Below are 18,659 nucleotides of genomic sequence, written 5' to 3' on the forward strand. Positions count from 1 at the left end.
AATTTTTGGTTGGTTATCTATTTGTGTTATTGCCTCACTTGGGATTTTTTTCACTTTGACGTGGAGAATTCCAACTCCTCTTTTTCTTGGTACTTTTGTGTTTTAAAAAAAACCACATGAGTTACTACTTACAGCCACAAAATGATTCATATTTTCATGGATGGGAGAACTATCCAGATTTTGATTGGAAAACTCAAGAACAAGAAAATTTTAGTGTCCCATATTTCATCCATCAAGAACCATCATCTCTTGATCTTGCTATGGAAACACTATAGCAAACAGTTGCTACATTTGAGCAAAATGTTTCAGCCTCATCTTCTGATTATTTATATAAAGAAAAATCATTCACCACTTGAGCTTGCCTTAATGCAACTCTCTCAAACCACAAACACTTTTCATACCTCCTAAAACAACCTCAACACAGCACCTACACCTCCACAAAACTCTTTCAAACTTTTATTCCTTGAGCTAGACTTAGATCAACTTTTTCAATCTACCACTTCATTTGCCCAAAATACCAACAATTTTATTCAAGAAATAAGAACCAACTTTAAAAACCAAAAAGCCTTTATTAGGAATCTTGAATTTTAAATGAGACAAATTACAAAGCAACTCTTTGAGAAACCAACCAATACATTTTTTAGTGGAAAAAATTTCAACCCCAAAGAGGAATGTAAAGCTATTACCTTGAGAAGTGGTAAGATGGTGGGAAAGGAGGATACATGCATTGAAGAATAAGTTGAGATCACTGAGAGAGCCAACAACCAGGAGGAAGAAGGAGCCTCTACTTCCATTTCACTAAAGGAGGAGACCAAGCACACTCCATGCATACACATTCCAACAATTAAGGAGAATGCCATACAAACCCCTTCAACTCTATGCATGCAAGATCCTGGAAAGAAAAATGTTAATGCACCACCCACATTTGAATTGAAATATCTTCCCTAACACTTGAATATGCTTTTCTTGGTCCAAGTAAATCAGAGAGTTATATGGGGGTTGATTGTTGGTGGGTATCTTTTTTCTCCTCATATCCATTGAAGTCCTTTCTCTTAACCAATTGGAAAAAAAAAGAAGAAAATTCAAGAACCACACTTCAAGATTACGTTAAAAGAGTGCTTGTTGGGAGGCAACCCAACCATAGTATCCTTTGATTTCATGTTAATTCTTAGTTTTCATTAATTTTCTGTTTTCATTGCTAATTGATGCATACCAAAAGGGTGTTTCAGATTCAAAGCTTTTTATCCAAGCAGGAGCTAAGTTGGTGTTTTAGTTAACCATACATCAATAGGATAAGTTGATATTTCATTAAATATTATTTTTTACTGATGAATAATGCATATAAGAAATAATTATTTATTGCAAGATTTTAGCCTTCTTGACCTAAATAGAGGATAAGTTTGGTGTTAATTTCACCATATATAGAATGTACCAAACAATGATTTTAATACATGAAAAAGCAATTTCATGTTTGATATGATAATTCATAATATGTCCATGATAATGGTTGGAATTTGGCTACACCACTGAACCACCATAAAAAAAAAAGTTCAGCTACAAAAAGTAAATATATTAGCAAAATTATTAACATGCACAATCTCAATTTTTTCTGTTTAAAGAACATCACTTTTACCTCACTTAGAGCTTTCTTTTTCTTTTTCTTTTTCTTTTTCTTTTTCTTTGAAGCATTTGCAATATATTTTTCTGTGTTTGATCCCAATCTATTTTTTGGATGTCCTCTTGTTCTCACCCGTGGAGGGATTTGAAGCTTGTTAATATCTTCCAACAAAACATCTTCGTGAGATAATGAACATTTCCCTTTGCTTTTCACTTTGTATTCTTGCATCTCAACTATAGTATTATCATAAGCGCGATGCAGAATCGCAGTCAACTCTTCAGATTCTGATACAAATTTACAAATGTTTGTGACTGAAACACCAAATCATCAAATCTGCTACTTCTTAGTTCCAATAGAGGCTCGTCGTGGCTACTCTAGATATGTGTATGCCTCCTCTTTATATTCTTACTCCATCTTTCCAATATATATCTTGATGACACTTTATTTTCTCACTCAAAGCTTAACACGTTCAAAAAGTAATAGCATAATATCCCTCTTGACTCGAAAAATAAGCATTGCATTTAACTTCAGATGATATCGCATCGTATGTAACCACAAACTTATCGAATGTTGGGTTAGAAACATGTTCTACAACTTCATAAACCATATAACCTAGGGTGGACTGCCCTTGATCTTGTGATGTAATATCACCTTTCTTCTAAATTGTGCCTGGACTTCCCTGAACTTCTCGTGAGTATACACATGCTGAAATTGAGCTTCTATTGAGGATTTTGTTGCACACGGTATGACGGTATGAAAATATGCAGCATCTCTCTCTCTCTCTCTCTCTCTCTCTCTCTCTCTCTCTCTCTCTCTCTCTCTCTCTCTCTCTCTCTCTCTCTCTCTCTCTCTCTCTCTCTCTCTCTCTCTCTCTCTCTCTCTCTCTCTCTCTCTCTCCTTCCTAAGCAATTATCATAATGTTTGACGAATTGGATAAGTGAGCTGTTGTCCGTAATAAACTTGTTAAAAAGCATGCATGCTCTCGCTTTTTTGTATGCTTCTCATCCCGATCCAGAAGTGATGATCGAGATAAACTGAAATCCATAACTGACGATCTTTGAAAAGCTCTAAAAAACTTAGAAAATACCTAAATCAGAACCAAAATACACCAAAAGACATACAGTTTGAACCTCTATTGCACAAGCAAAACACAAATATCCACACACTAAAAATAACAACATCAATTAATCCTAATAAAGACACCATTACCTGAAAGTCACTTGTTGTCCCCAACACCATACTTCATCAGAAAATCATTTCAATTCCTATCAAATGATTCTTTTGTAAAAGAGTTCCAAATAACATGACTCATCTCGTGTTCAATTTATTCGTGTCGCTTGTAGCCATTTAATTTACTTAGGATCTTTTTCATGATATGCTAAATACACCACCGATGAATTGTTGTGGGCATATAAGCCTCAATAGCCTTTTGCATGGATGAACATTTATCGGTAAAAATGCCTTTCGGAGTATTTTCTCCCCTGCAATGAAGCCAACAGTATTTTCTCCCATGCAATGAAGCCAACATTCAAATAACTATTTGAATGATTGAATATCCTCATTTTTAATAAAAGTTCATCTAAAAAATGTTGACTGATCGTGGTGATTCATCCCAACAAAAAAATCAAAAATTAGATTATATCTGAATACAACGATACAAAAACATTCAAACAAATCATATATACACCGAAAATATTTTAAAATAAACATAACTCAACACAGTATATTGCCTTTTGTTATTGACTAAATTTGTTGTTGACTAAATCCCTGTTAATTAACTAGCGGATTGATATTTTATATATATATATATATATATATTCGCGCTTGATAGAATAGGCATACATTGTTGCTATGTAGCTCAATAACATCTACCCAACCCAACTACATTATCAATGCACCTCTCCTACACAAAAACAAGACACCCGCCCCTAACTCTTTATCTTGAATCTTTATGAGTCCTCTGCCTTTTAACTGTGCTCATCACTGCATTAGAATATTCTAAGCCTATATTTCTTACATCTTAAAATCAATTACTGTGAGGAAAAGCCCGTGGATAGAGAGCTTTGGATCAAAGTTCTCTAAAATTAAAAAGTTAAATAATTAAATAAGGAGTTAAATGCTCTTAAATTAAAATAAAACTCATATATTGAGAATTATAAATCTCCGAACTTCTGTGGGTAAAGTACACACAAGGTGGGACTTGATTATGATTTAACACAAAATCACTTGTTCATACAGCCTTCCTTGTATAAGAATATGGCAATCTAAGATCGAACAATCAAACCAGGACAATCATATCCGTCCACAACATGCAGTGCAATCGATGTATCTAAGTATCTTCTTACAGGCAGTCAAATATTGTCCCTTTCGTTTTCCATCAACACATCAACCCGAGGGGGGGAGATAAAAAAGGCAAATCACATCTTTTACCCCCAAAATCAACTAACTAACAATATAATGTACATTTGAACTAAGAATCAATCAGCCTCTTGCAACCCATCGAGCACAACAGACCCAACAAACAACCCAACCGCGCCAACTCCAAGTACGGCGGCGACAACCGCCTGTACTGCAACAAGAGCAGCGGAGTCATCAGGGATGAGAACAATCGCCGCGATGGCTGCGACGACGGCTGGCAGCGCCGCGGAGGCGAGGGCGGAGGGAGAGAATCCGGCGGCGTTCTCGAGCAGGCTGAGCAGTCCAAGCTCCTCGGCTTTCGAGAAGACGCCAAGCTTCTCGATGGAGGAGAGCGTGAGTCCGAGCTCCTCCGCCTTGGAGAGCAGCCCCGCCTTTTCGACGTTGCTGAGGACCTTCCTCTTTTCCAACTTCTTGAACACGTCCACTTCAACTTCCTCGCTTCCCTCGTAGAAGATCCCCGCCCCAAACCACTGCTTCTCCCAATTATCGTCGTACTTGTTCACCTTCAAGTATGAAACGATTAAAAAGTTAGTTAGACGGTTACGTAGGGACGTACAGGTGTTATGATTTGTTGGTTAACAGTCACGGATGCAGAAAAATTAGTTAGTCATGCAGTTGAGAAGTTAGTTATTGGCAGTTAGAGATGTTAGATATTGAAAATATAACAGAGTGGTGAGAGGTGAGTTGTGGGTTTGTGTAATTCTTTACCTTCTTTTTGGGAGCCATGGCGAGGATGGTTAAGGGTTTCCTGGCGGTGGCGGTGGCGGTGAGAAGGGAAGGTTTGCGGCGGAAGGAGCTGAAGGAGAAAGTGGTGTGGTTGTTGTGGAGTGATCGAAGAGAAGGAGATGAAGAAGAGGCAGGAACTGCCATGGATGAGATGGGTTTGGGGTTTCGGTTTCGGTTTGGGAGCTTGGGTTGCAGGAAGAAAAGGGTTCTCTGCTGTAGTGCTGTTGGTGTCTAAACTGCCACGTGGGACCACCATGAAATACTAATAACCTTGTTTCTCCGTAACGCGATCTTCTTGTTACATTTCCACCAATCAGATTGAAGATAGCTTTATCTTTGGCTACCTATCAAAAGCTTATAAAGACATAAGGAAAGTTGAAATGGGTCAAACTAGTCGACTAGTTTGTGGATTTTTACTCTTAAAATTAAATTCCTTTAAATTTTAGGTTAAGCGAATGAGAGTTCAATTAATCTGAAGAGGTTAAAAGAGCTGTGATGACCATGAGTTCATTTAAAGCTCTAGGGTCAGATGGATTTCAAGCAGTTTTCTATAAAGAGTTCTGGGACTCTCTTAGCAACGATGTGTGTAGACTGGTCAAGCGAGCCTTTGAGGGTGAGTCATTGAATGCGGCTATTTTCGATACTCTTATTGTTCTAATTCCTAAAGTGGAAGTTCCCTCTTCCTTACGGGAGTTTCGGCCTATTAGCTTATGTAATGTAATTTATAAAATTGTCACAAAGGTTCTAGTTAACAGGTTCAGACCTTTTCTGTCGGAGATCATTGGTCCTTTGCAAGGAGGGTTCATTCCAGGAAGAGGAACCACAGAGAATATTATTATTGCTCAAGAGATTATGCACTTCATGAGGAACACCAAGTCTCGAAAAGGGACCATGACATTCAAGATTGATTTGGAAAAAGCTTATGACAGGGTAGACTGGCGTTTTCTGGAAGCTACTTTGGTCCGGTTTGGGTTTCCAAAGGCTACCATTAATCTTATATTGAATTGTGTGACTTCCTCTTCGTTGGCAGTTTTGTGGAATGGGAACAGGCTCCAAAATTTCAATCCGAAGAGAGGGTTGAGGCAAGGAGATCCTATGTCTCCTTATCTATTTGTACTCTGTATGGAAATGCTTACCTGCTTTATCTCTCATAGAGTTTTCCAAGGTTTGTGGAACTCAGTTGCGGTTTCTAGGAATGGACCACGACTCTCTCATTTGATGTTTGCAGATGATCTTTTGCTTTTCTGTAAGGCATCAAAAGCTCAAGTAATAGAGGTCATGCATTGTTTGGACTTGTTTTCTAGAGCGTCAGGTTTAAAGGTAAATCTTCATAAGTCAAAGGCCCAGTGTTCCAAGAGGGTGTCGGAGAGGAGAAAAGAGGTTCTCTCAGGGGTCTCTAACATCCGGTTCTGCAATGATTTGGGTAAATACCTGGGAATTAACATCGGTCATGCCAGAGCTTCCAGGAAGACGGCTCAGGAGATTATTGAAAAAATTTCGAGAAAGCTCTCCAGTTGGAAAGGACGCCTACTGAATAAGGCAGGGAGGCTTTGTCTTGTTAAATCGGTTATGGCCTCTATCCCAGTTTATGAAATGCAAATTTCTCTTCTCCCGAAGTATGCATGTAATAAAATTGATTCCTTGATGAGACAATTCTTGTGGAAAGGCCAAGCGACTGGAAAAGGGCTGCCTCTGGTCAGGTGGGAGGTCGCCATAACTCCTAAAAAGGCAGGAGGATTGGGTATTAGGGATACTTCCTGTGCTAACATGGCGCTTCTGGAAAAGTTGGTATGTGATTGTCTAAATAATAGTGAGAAGTTATGGGTGCAGGTTCTGAAGCATAAATATCTCAGGAATCAATCTGGTATGAACGGAAACAGTAGAAATTCTTCATCGGCTACCTGGAAGAACATTGTTAGTGCCTATGAGCATCTCAAGGAAGGGCTTCATTGGAATATTGGAGATGTCCACAAATCAGTTTGGTATGATGAGTGGACTCCTTTTGGTAAGCTTTGCAACCTTGTTCCTTATGTACATATTTCTGAATCAGATTTCATGGTGGCTGACTTGTGGAAAGGGGTGTCTTGGGAGGTTGATAGTCTTACCACGCCTATTCCGCATGAGATTAAGCAGTTTATTTGTGGTCTGAGATATCCTAGTTTGACTGAGTTGGAGCCACAGTGGGAGTGGTGGCCTGCAGCAACAAAAAAGTATAGTGCAAGGGAGGGTTACAGATGGTTATTAAAGAAAACATTAAATTGGAATGCCAACAGTAATTGGAACTGGTTGTGGAACACAAACATTCCAGAGAAGTTCAAATTTACTATGTGGCTTAGCTTACATGATGCTCTACCAACTGAGACCTTTCGATTCAAGCGGCATTTAGCTTCTTCAGATATGTGTAAGAGATGTAACAAGGCGCAGGAGACTATGGAGCATTGCCTTAGAGACTGTGAACGATCAAAGGCAATCTGGTATATGTTGGATCCTAGTATCCTGGACTCGACGGCTGGTACTGCTCTTGAAGAGTGGTTTCGGAAGGCCTTGGCTAACAATGAGGCGTCCTTTGGTGCAGGGCTTTGGTGGGTATGGAGACATAGGTGCAATGACATATTCAACACTGACAACCCTTGGATAGACCATAAGGTTGTTGCCTTGGCCAGAATTACCGCCAAGGACTTACAGGTTTACAGGAATCGAAGTAATGCCTTTAGGTCTCTCCGAAATTGCCTGTGTTGGGAACCACCGGTAGGCAATAGTTTTAAAGTTAATTGTGATGCAAGCTTGTATATGGATTCAAATTTAGCGGGATTTGGGTGTATTATTAGAGATTCTAAGGAAGATTGGATCTCGGGCTGCTCTGGAAGCATTCCCCCTTGGTCTATAATCAGATGTGAATTATTTGCTGCTTGGAGGGGGCTGGTTTTAGCTTGGGATTGCGGTTTGAGGGATATTATATGTGAAACAGATTGCCTTGACATTCTGCCCATCATGCATGAGCTTACAAGTGGGTATCCATCTAAAGTAACAGATTTGGTTCACAAGATTCAGGAGCTTTTATCTCGTCCTTGGCTTGTTCACGTTGAATGGGTGTCCCGAGAAGCAAATAGAGCTGCGGATTGGATGGCTAAATATGGTGCCAAGAGTAACTCTAATCATATTATTTGGTCTGAGCCTAGTGTTGATCTCCAACGAATCATCCGCTCGGATTTAGAATAGTTTTTGCTTTGTTTCTTTCCTTGTTTAGTCACCAAAAAAAAAATTAATCTGTAAAGGAAAAGTACGAGGAGCTAATATAGTTGCTATACAATATATATAATGGGGATATTTTTGTAATTAAAATTAAATTAATTATTATTTATTTTAAATTTCAAATTCAACCCAAATAACGATTTTATAATGCAAAACTAAAAACGGTCAACCCTCTCCCCTATTTGCACGTATTTGCTTCTTCAGCATTCTCATCTCTTAACGGTGCCACCCCGCAACCCGCAACAGCCGTCATCACACATAGCTTCGGGAGACGCTGTTGTGCGCACCGCGAACGTCCGAGCATCACCGTCTCGCAGGTTGCGTCGTTCGTGCAACCCTAAACCTGCCAGTCGGAAAAGCCCCTCCCTTAGCCGACGATGTTTTATCCTCCGACTTCTTCTTCGTTCCCCTCTTGGACTACAAAAGGTCAGTATGAAGCTATTGTTCTACTCTATAGATTATGTTTGTGTGACACCCAGGGTTCAGATGTTCTTTGATTTTGGAAACCGAACACCATGGAAACTGAGCTCAGCACTGCAAGAAGGAGTTTTGCAGCAGGAATTTTTTGCTCTTCTGCTAAGCCTAGATCAATCAGGGCTCAAGCTTCTTCTGGTTTTTCTTCTATTGCTGATTTATGCCTTTGATTTGTTTGATTTATTAGATATATTCTGAGATTTCTATGAAGTTAATTAATGATATGTGAACTATGAAGTGGTTGATTTTGATTTGCATATACACATGTATATTTGTTATACGTGATTTTTATTTTCATAGCTAGACTGCTTACTTGATATCTGATTTTGGTGTTGAATTGGAGCAAAGTTTTTCTATTTAGACCCTTCTTGTCTATGTGAATGTATACTCATTTAGGAATATTTGAGAGATTTCCTTACTAGGACTCATTTCTTTAATTTGCTTCTTAATTAATTCTAGCAGAATGTTAGATCAATGATTATGGTCAACCGAAAAATATAGTTTGACTATGTAATTTTTTCAAGTACAATTAGGCATTTTGCAAAATCATGTTGTGTTAATATATAGTATTATCCAGTATAGCTGCTTTTTGTTACATCTCTTGATTTGATGGGTCTTAATATCATAATAGGCAGAATTTGCATATTGTGAAGAAGTTTATGCGTCTCAAAATTTTTTTTTACTGAAGTTGCATTGCAAATATATCCAAATATATCCATGTGCTTTGTTTTGATACTGGTTTGATAATAGGTTCTCTCAAAAATGGAGGTGCACTTGTTTACAAGGCATGGCAGTATGGTGATGGTGTTGTTTCTCTTGGTTTTTCACTGTTTACAAGGCATGGCAGTATGGTGATGGTGTTGTTTCTCTTGGTTTTCTGCTCTTGGATTCCAATAGAAGTATGTATGTTGAACTGATTTAGATTTTAGACCATGGTTGATTTGCTTTTTTCTTTTCTTTATGCACTTATTATGCAACAGTATGTTTCTTTTTAATATACCTGGTTGTGACATACAAACTTGATGTTGTAAGATAAAAATGAGTAATTTATATCTGAAATGGGAATGAATGACAATGGAAATTCTTTGTTGGGTGTTTGTCATAGGAGTATTGAGCTAAAAGTGCAGCTTTGTGATGAAAGTGTTGTAAATTGTTAAAGATAATAAATGAATCTAAGTGGATGTCTATACTTCTGCAGTTATTAAATATTATTGTATTTGAAAATATAATGATATTCTTTTGTACTTCTTGATAGAATAAATTCATGTCTCTTTTGTTCCTGTACTTGAGAACACTATAATAGCCTAAAACAGCAACACAATCTAAGAGTTAATACTATTGAGAGATCCCATTCAACCCCACATTGCATCTTCATATATGAAAATCATAGAATAGCATAAGTGTGTTCTTCAACATGGATTGCAAGCTGAAATATTATTTTCTCTATGTTCTTTGATGCAGCTTTCAAGAACCTGCAATTCCTTGAAATATGTGGCAGAAGATTAACTGATGGAGGCGTAAAACACATAAAAGAGATGACCTCTCTTACACAGCTTAACCTGTCCCAGAATTGCAACTTGACAGATAAAACTTTGAATTGCTATATGGTATTTTCTGCATATCTTTAGGATTTAATACCTTTCAATCTATTTTGTTGTCACATTTGGTATATTTTCATCTAAATACAGGAATGAATACATTGAGGTCACTTAATGTTTCAAATACAGGAGCTACCAGTGGAAATGCTACCGTTTCTTCTTCAAGTCCAAGAGTTTTGAGAATTTGGGTGTTGTTTACTTTGAATTATGTCATTGGAAGATCAGTAAAAGCCACAGCCACCTTTTGGCCACAATAGACATAGTCTAATCAGTAAAATAGTCCGGATGTTCATTTTACTAAGACGGATTGAGAGCTCAATAACAAGTTGCATATGGATTGAGATACATCATGTACTATATTTTAAACCATTTAAACTAAGACGGATGTTCATTTTACTATAATTACGGATGGTTCTATCCATTCTAAAGTGAATGATTATTTTGGGTATACTATTTGTAGTACAATTTATTACCCTGTTGTGTGAATGTAAACAAAAAAATTAAAAGAAAAACTAAAATAGGTTGGATGTTCATTTTACTAGGTAGGCTAATGGTTATTTTCATTCTAATTTGGATGTTTAATTTATTTGGATTGAATTTAACATAATTTTGCCTAATTAGAAGACTTTGTTAAAAATATTGTGAGTATAGAGTCTATTATAATTTAAAATTTTACTAACATGCTTAATTCTGTTTAAGTTAGCCATTTTCTTAAAATTTAAACTAATAAATTATAAAATATGTCACTATTAGATTAAGTGTCCAATAAATAAAAAAATTAATCGGTGTGTCTAACAGCAAGAATTCTTATTGTAATTGATTAATACAATAAAAATTCTTGCTGTTTTTTTTTTTACCAAAGATAGGAGACTCGAACCCGCAACCTCTTAATTGAGTATGGGGAGACTATGCCATTTGAGCTATTACTCATTGGCAAAAATTCTTGCTGTTTATATTGCTCGTATTCATTGAATTTTATTTTTCGCATCAATGATTGAGATAAATCATATACTATACTTTAAGTCAATTAAACTACGACGGATGTTTATTTTAGTATGATTGCAGATGGTTCTTTTCATTCTAAAATGGATAATTATTTTGGGTATACCATTTGTAGTATAATTTATGACCATATTGTGTTGATGTAAATAAAAAATTAAAAGAGAAACTAAAATAGGCCGAATATTGATTTTACTATGTCATCCACCTTGAAGATGAACTCTTTGGTTCCATCCACATCCACAGAGACCAAACGGATAATCCCAGAAGCCACAAACAAGCAAATAATAATAAAATGCACAATCTAATAAACTCGAAGTGTAAGAGGATGAGTTACAGCTTGGAATCTTTTCTCATGGATGATTAACACTGCAAGTATTAATTGTGTTATGGCCTGGTCTAACCAAAACATTCTATCAACTTGCTTCCATGGAATCTCAGTTGAACTGGTAAATAGCATAACACAAGCAATGGTATACAATAAGGCCAAAATAGAAGTTGCAGCTAAAGTTAGCTTAAATCATATGGTTACTGAGACAAAGGGTCTGTTATTATTTTTGATAAGTGGCTTGTTAAGTCCATTGGTGGAGGAGGAGGAATTGGAGGTGAACCTCGAATGGAGCCTGATCACGGCAAAGATAGAGAATGAGCAAGAGTAAGACATCAATGGTAGATAGCATAGCTCTCTGAGGACATGGAGACAGGACAATGAATCTCAGACATTGAGGTAGAGTGTCTCCTGAGGTTGGAGATGCACATGAGAGAGAAGTGATCCAAGGTGCAATTGTTGCAGATGACATGTTCTATGCAAAATCTGAAGAAACTTAGAACCAATGAGTCCTCTCCTCTCTGCTATGTAATAATATGTTTGATTCTCATCAACCTAGGACACAGAACAAATATGCATAGTTATTTATTGCATTAATTAATCCTATTATGCCACAAACGGCTAAAAAGTGATGCAAATTTATAGCAATAATAAATATTCTGATTAACAATTTAAAGGGATTCTTAAATATATGCAGAGAAATCAGAGATCATGGTTAAAGTGGGGGGGTAGTAAGAAATTCCAATTGAAAATAAAAAAAAGGCACAAACATGATGCTTTACAGGAATAATAATAATGATTACCAAAGAGTCTTGCACGAGAGAATCAACAACTTTTTAGGAATGGAAAATCAACTTAAACAGCAAAACCATTATTTGATTAACACGTGAAACAAAGCACCTTTTTGTTAAACCTTTAGTCATCAAGTATAAAATTTTCAATCACCAATCTAAAAAATTTAAGAAAAGAATAAGTAATCTGTGAGCAACTAAAATGTGCTCAAGTATTCAACAAACTCACAATTCATAGAGCAAATGATGCAAAAAAATCAATTACTTAGCACAAAAAAAAATAGGAATCGCTAGAATGAAAATCATCCATCCGGATACGTAGTAAAGTAATCATCCATGTTGAATTATTATTGTACTAACTAAGTCAAAATTTGATAAAACTTTGAATGAAAACGAAGTAAACCAGCAACAGCAACAGCAAAGATTTGTTCAATAGAGGCCAATTTTACACAATCCAACCTTGATGTACAGAAGCAGAACAATCAAGTAATGCATCAAAATTTATTAAATAAACATCTAGTTATAAAAAAAAAATAATCAGACATCAACCGATTCAATCATCCATTACCCCATACATTAGGCATTTTTAATTGAAAGAAAAACCATAATCAAACAAGCACTCATTCGACTGTGAAAATTAACCATCCGACTGCTTACTCAATTAAGCCACCCATTAAACAAGTAAAAATATCTATCATGAAGAACAATCAGTGAATACATGTATAACACCCATAAACAAAAAGGATTCCATCAGCATCAGTTTAATTGGTCCAACAAACCGGGTCAATCAGTTACCAACATAACAATCATAAAAAATGTAAACTATTCTCACTCGATTCAACAAAATGGCAGCCCCATAACTCAATGTTTACAGCCAGAGACAGAAACGCAAATATATATTAAATTAGCTACCAATTTCACTTAAAATTAGTATTTGGTATCTCATATCAGAAGCTAGTTTTCGTATTATACATGGATTATTCTACTTAAAAAAAACCATGAAAGAATGAAAAAGAAAAACAACTGATTCAATTAAAAGAAAAACTAACAATCTGATTACCTACTACATTTTCCATCCAATTAAAGGGGCAAAAAAATCTATCATGAACACCAAACATCCAAAACCCAGCTAAAGTAACCATCCAATTACATGGAAAAAAAATCGACCATTATCACCGAACATCCAATACCCTACTAAAGTAACCATCCAATTATGGTCAAGAATAAGAAGCCAGTGATCAGCTGGTTTACGTAACATCGCATCCAAAGGTCCCCACCGGGAGGGAAAATAAAATTATATTTAAACTAGCTTAACAACCTTATTTCACCTTTCCCGCTCTAAAGTTATATCAATTGCAACGATCTCAAATAAGAACTAATTTCACATGCTCGAACATACTAAAATTCCATATACTGCATTTTCACCATGTAAAATCAAGCAAATAAGCAATATACACTCTCTACATTACAAACTGCAAGGTGAAAGATGTTTTATGAAAGGAAGAAACTAACCCACTCAACGTGGATGCTCGACGACGATATAGTTCTGCTGTTCGTGTTGGTCCCGGTAAATAGTTCACGTCAGGCGGCGAATCTGTTAAATCAGTTGCAACAATCTCAAGCAACAACTAATTTCTCATGCTCCAAAAATACTAAAATTTCATTTATTTCTTTTTCATCATGTAGTTTCAGAAAAATAAACATCTTAAACACTCTATAAAACAAGTACCAACTGCAGGGAGTAATCATGAAAAGAAGAAAGTAAAGCACTCACCTTGGATGGTCGAACAGGTTCTGGACCACGTTAGTTAGTGAAATAAGGAACAGATACGCAGCTGCAAAAAGTACACCGGTGATGCTTCCACCGAGGGCGAACAAGCACGGCACCTAGGCCCAGCAACTCGCGTCGGCACGGAGGTACGACCGTGCGATTCCGATGCTGCCACCGACGGGGATTGATCGCGAACAACGGGTCTCCAACGCAGACGTGTTCCAGGTGCTGCTGCAGATTGCGATTTGGACAGCTACGCGGCGGTGTCGAGGGAAGGTGAACAGCGATGAGGAGGTGTTTTGGTGGTAGGGTAGCACGGTCAAAATGGGTGAATTGGGGTAATTTCTTTTAGGGATTACAATTAGGTTATCTGGGTGTTTATTATTATTTTCAAATATAAGTGAGCTAGATAAAAAGCCCATTGTACATATTGTATACATATGTCATTGTCTCCTTAGCGGGACTCATCTGTAAAACATGATAGGATAAACAGATTAGCTCGCGTATTAATTGGACAATCCCTTTAAAAAAATATGTTTATTCGAGATGAAAATTGACAGTGTGACACATTAATTAAAAAAATGTATTTGTTAAAAGTTTTTGGTACACATTGGCCTTTTTCGGTATAAAATCTTTTTTAGCCTAAAATTAAAACTTTTACCTATTTCTTTTAAAATAAAAAAATAAACGAATCAACATATATAATTTGTCAGAACTTAAAATTTTTAACTTACTGATAAAACTACTAGAATTTGAGAAGAGAGGTTGAATCAAGTAAAAATTGGAGTTAAATTTCTTTTGCTCTATTTTTGTGAAAGTTAATTATGTAAGAGATTTTTTAGATTTTGTCTCTAATACCAGTAAAAAACAGAGAAGGAAAGAAGAGAATGAGACCAGTATATATTTTGGTTCGATTTTTAAGTGCCATGAAACTTACGTCTAGTCTCCATCATAACTATGGTGGAATTTTCACTATAATCAACCAGATTACAAACACTAATACCAATGAATTACTATCCTAATTCATCTAGTATCAAACTCTAAGCTTATCCTAAACCTAGCTACTGCCAAGTGCTGTCCCAACATGGCAAGAAAAATCCACGGATTCAATTTACCACCAAGTACTATCCCAACTTGGTAAAGGAAACTAAACCTTAGTTCAACAAAAATCAAATTACACAGAAACTTATCTTTTGTCTTTTTCATGCATTTCTCTTGCTTCTTCTCTCATGGCTTTTTCAACTCACATTCATAAGCCATTTTCTCAAATACAGAAAGATGACATTAAATAGCCATAACAAAAAAAAAAATCTAAAATGAAGCATAAATTAAAGGAAAAAGAATTCAACTCAAGTATATTGAGATGATGCTCTTGATCACTCTCTTTTTTTCTTTGTCTTCAAATGTTGAAGTGAGGCCAGCTTTATAGATGCAACTTGCTCTTCCAATTCTTCTTCATTGCCTTTTTCAATTCCTTTCTTGATTCTGCCCGTTGAGACTGTCTCCATTGGTATGCAATCCTTTTTTCATTCTGCTCCATTAACTCTGCTTGTTTGAGGAGCTGCTCCACCAACTCTGTTGTCCTTAGATCCCCTATCTTCCTTGGCATACATAGCATTTTCATTTTTGAGTCATTTCCACTATTGTCCATAGCTCTGCATTTTTATTATGCTCTACCCAATTATGTGAATATTGTTTTATTGATGCCCTTTGTGTAGTGGTATTCTCCTTATGTCTTTGATGCTTTTCTAGAGCCCCAGTGTCTCCTAATAGTGCCAAATGCCCTTCTTGTTTTTTCTCTTTTGTTCCAACCATGAGCATTCGATTCTCTCTCTCTTGGCTCATAGGAACTGATTTATTGCTCATTAAAATGTAATGGGCTGAAGCTTTGGAATTGTGATATTTGAAATTGCTGAAGCAACATTAACTTGGGATGAGAAGTGAGTAAATAGGCTTACATCACTTAGCACACATATTGAATAACTTTAGGCTTTTAACCCAATAAATGTTTGTCATCGTTTATATAAACCCAAAATCAAAATTAATTCAATAATCTCTCTCTTGATGACAAACATGATAAAAGAGGATAAATAAACTTGGAATTTAATTTAAAGATGGAGTAAGAACACTTCCCTTTGATGATAATCCGAAATGTGTAGTGCTCCCCTTAATGTCTGCATTTCTCCACCTTAATCAAGGCTTACTTTTGAAATGGAGATAACTTAAAACTGCCAAAAACAAATATCAAAGCAATATATCATAGTAACAATAACACAGCAATTAAAGTTAAGCTTTAACAACATAAGGCAGTAAATAACATTAAGCATCATTAACATCCTAAGCTAATTCTAACTTTTCTTTTCTTTTCTCTCCCTTTTGTCATCAAGGAGAAAAATGATGACCCTGTAAAAAATTTTTTAGTGACTTAACACAGGCAGTCTGAAGTGTTAAAGTGTGTACAATCATTCAAGATAAACAAAATAAAACTAAAAAGTCTCAAAATGAAAATAGAGATTGTTTGAAATTATCCATATCAGAGATGAGATGAGCCAGGTATCAGAATTGGAGTCATCAGAGCCTTTATCCTCATTCTCATTGTCAGTGGTGGTACATCCAGCTTCAATTTTCTCCACATAATTTCTAAGAATGCGAATGCACCCTTTTGTCTTCTTAAACACAGTTTCCTCCATGCCTTTAGCTCTCTTCCGTTCATCCCCAAAGTTGATGAGAAGATATGTCAGATTCACAAATTCTTGGAGCACATCCTTCATGATACTAGTCATGAGACGGATTTTGGTTGAGTTGGACTTCGGAATCAATGGATTATAACCTTGAGATGGAGCTTCAGTTTTCTCATCAATGCTTCGACGCTTGTTGGCTGTTCTTTTTACTGCACCACTCCCTTTAATGTAAATTCTCTATAAATCTCAGCCCAAAAATCAATATTATAATACTAAAAAAATTTTGTGAGCCACATGGCATAAGACAAAGCATTTTTTGAACTAACACATGCATGCATGTGCCTCAACAATAAACAAGCAAATGAAATAGGAATTTGGGAAAGGAGAGCAAACATAACCAGTGTGCCACATAATGAGACTCGTTGAAAAGAGCGACTTTGAGGCAGAATGAAGTGATTCACAATTCTGTGCAACTGGACACGGACTGGACCAAGAGACTTATGAGTAGGAGTGGTGTCTTCAAGGAGAGGAATATTGACACAGACAATTCCTAGGACTTCAAAATATGACACATTCAAAGACTCATCCCATTTACTAGAGGTGAACACATTGATCCCTTTTTCTTAGTAATTTAGGGCTCTACTATGATGGTATTTGTCTAGAATAATGGTGCGGCCTTTAACAAAAGAAACAATCCTCTCTTCTTCGTAAGACATGTTACTGTAGAACTGTCTCATAAGATTTGGATAGACTTTTTCACGAATGGAAAGGATGGGGATCCATCCTTAAAATGCAAATAGAGGCATAAAGTTCAGACCTTTACTACGAAGACTCTCTAGATTAACAAGCTTAGGATGGTAGATAGGATGCTGAATGATATCTTTGTAGAAAAACATATGGTTCATGAAGGAGTTGTAGCGACGGGAATCATAGGAAATTTTTGGAAAATCAGCATAGAAGGATTTATAGACAATGTGATGTGAAAGTTTAGGTTCAGAAATAGAGCGAAGTTGAAAATCAATGATCGTACCGCGACTAGGGTGAGTAGGAGACGGAGGAAGCTCAGATTCTTCATTGATGGGTCTCTTCCCACGAGAGAAACTAGGCTGAGAGGGGCTTGGCTGAAAAGGAGTTGGCCTTTGAGCCACTCCAGGACGACGAGCGATAGTTTTAGTGTGAGCCATTTGTTCCGGGATAGTGGTGGAAAAAGGAGATGGAGGAGAATTGGTTGGAGAATGAGATGAATGTGAGTTTAAGGAGATGGGAGTAGAGGGGTCAGAACGGAAAGTATGAACACCACTATGATAGCCTCTGCAAACAGCTATCTTCTTATGAGCCATTCTTATAGATCACTGGCTAGTTGTAGAATGTGAAGAGTGGGGTGAAAGAGTGAAAGAATGTGTGTGTGTGAAGGTACATGTAGTGGAGCATTAATATAGACATAGGGTAATATAAAGGTCTCAACTTGAAATTGAATTGAAAAAAAATTAGAAAACCATAGAATTTTACAGTTGTAACCAATTTAACCTTGTTTTTAGAAAAAAAATAATAGTTGAAAATAAAAAAAAATATAAATTCAAGTTAAAATGAAAAATCAATTGTTTTAAAATCCAATTTCAAAGTAGGCCTAACACTTTTGGACACAAGTGACCCAATCAGAAGGTAGACAAGCAAACATCCTAGGCCCACCAAATCTAAGAAGCCTCCAACGAGTCCATATAGCAACAAATTAAATTAATGAAGCCACTCATCATATGCCCACAATAATCTCATCTCGACCTGTGAGACAAAAATACTAAATCAGAATATTAGAAAAATCAAGAAATATTAGATGAATCAATCATGCCCAATATAGTTCGCAACTGCAAAACCTCTCTTCAATCAGTGGTTTAATGAAAATATTAACTAGTTGATCTTCTGATTTAACAAACTGAATATCTAAATTTCTATTTTGCACATGTTCTCTTATGGAATGAAATCTAACTTCAATGTGTTTTGTTCTT

At 36.3% G+C, this 18,659-nt stretch overlaps 1 protein-coding gene across 1 annotated transcript; it reads right to left on the reverse strand.

Annotated features, from left to right (window-relative positions):
- Positions 1-3,745: 3,745 nt before the first annotated feature.
- Positions 3,746-5,094, reverse strand: LOC112750624 (uncharacterized). The gene is made up of 2 exons (XM_025799422.2): positions 4,745-5,094; positions 3,746-4,539 (listed from the first exon to the last, which is right to left on the reverse strand). Exons 1-2 carry the CDS (start codon positions 4,904-4,906, stop codon positions 4,096-4,098), a joined length of 606 nt encoding a protein of 201 aa, XP_025655207.1. The 5' UTR covers positions 4,907-5,094; the 3' UTR covers positions 3,746-4,095.
- Positions 5,095-18,659: the final 13,565 nt, after the last annotated feature.

Source organism: Arachis hypogaea, chromosome 15 (assembly GCF_003086295.3).
Source record: "Arachis hypogaea cultivar Tifrunner chromosome 15, arahy.Tifrunner.gnm2.J5K5, whole genome shotgun sequence".
Taxonomy (NCBI): Eukaryota; Viridiplantae; Streptophyta; class Magnoliopsida; order Fabales; family Fabaceae; genus Arachis; species Arachis hypogaea.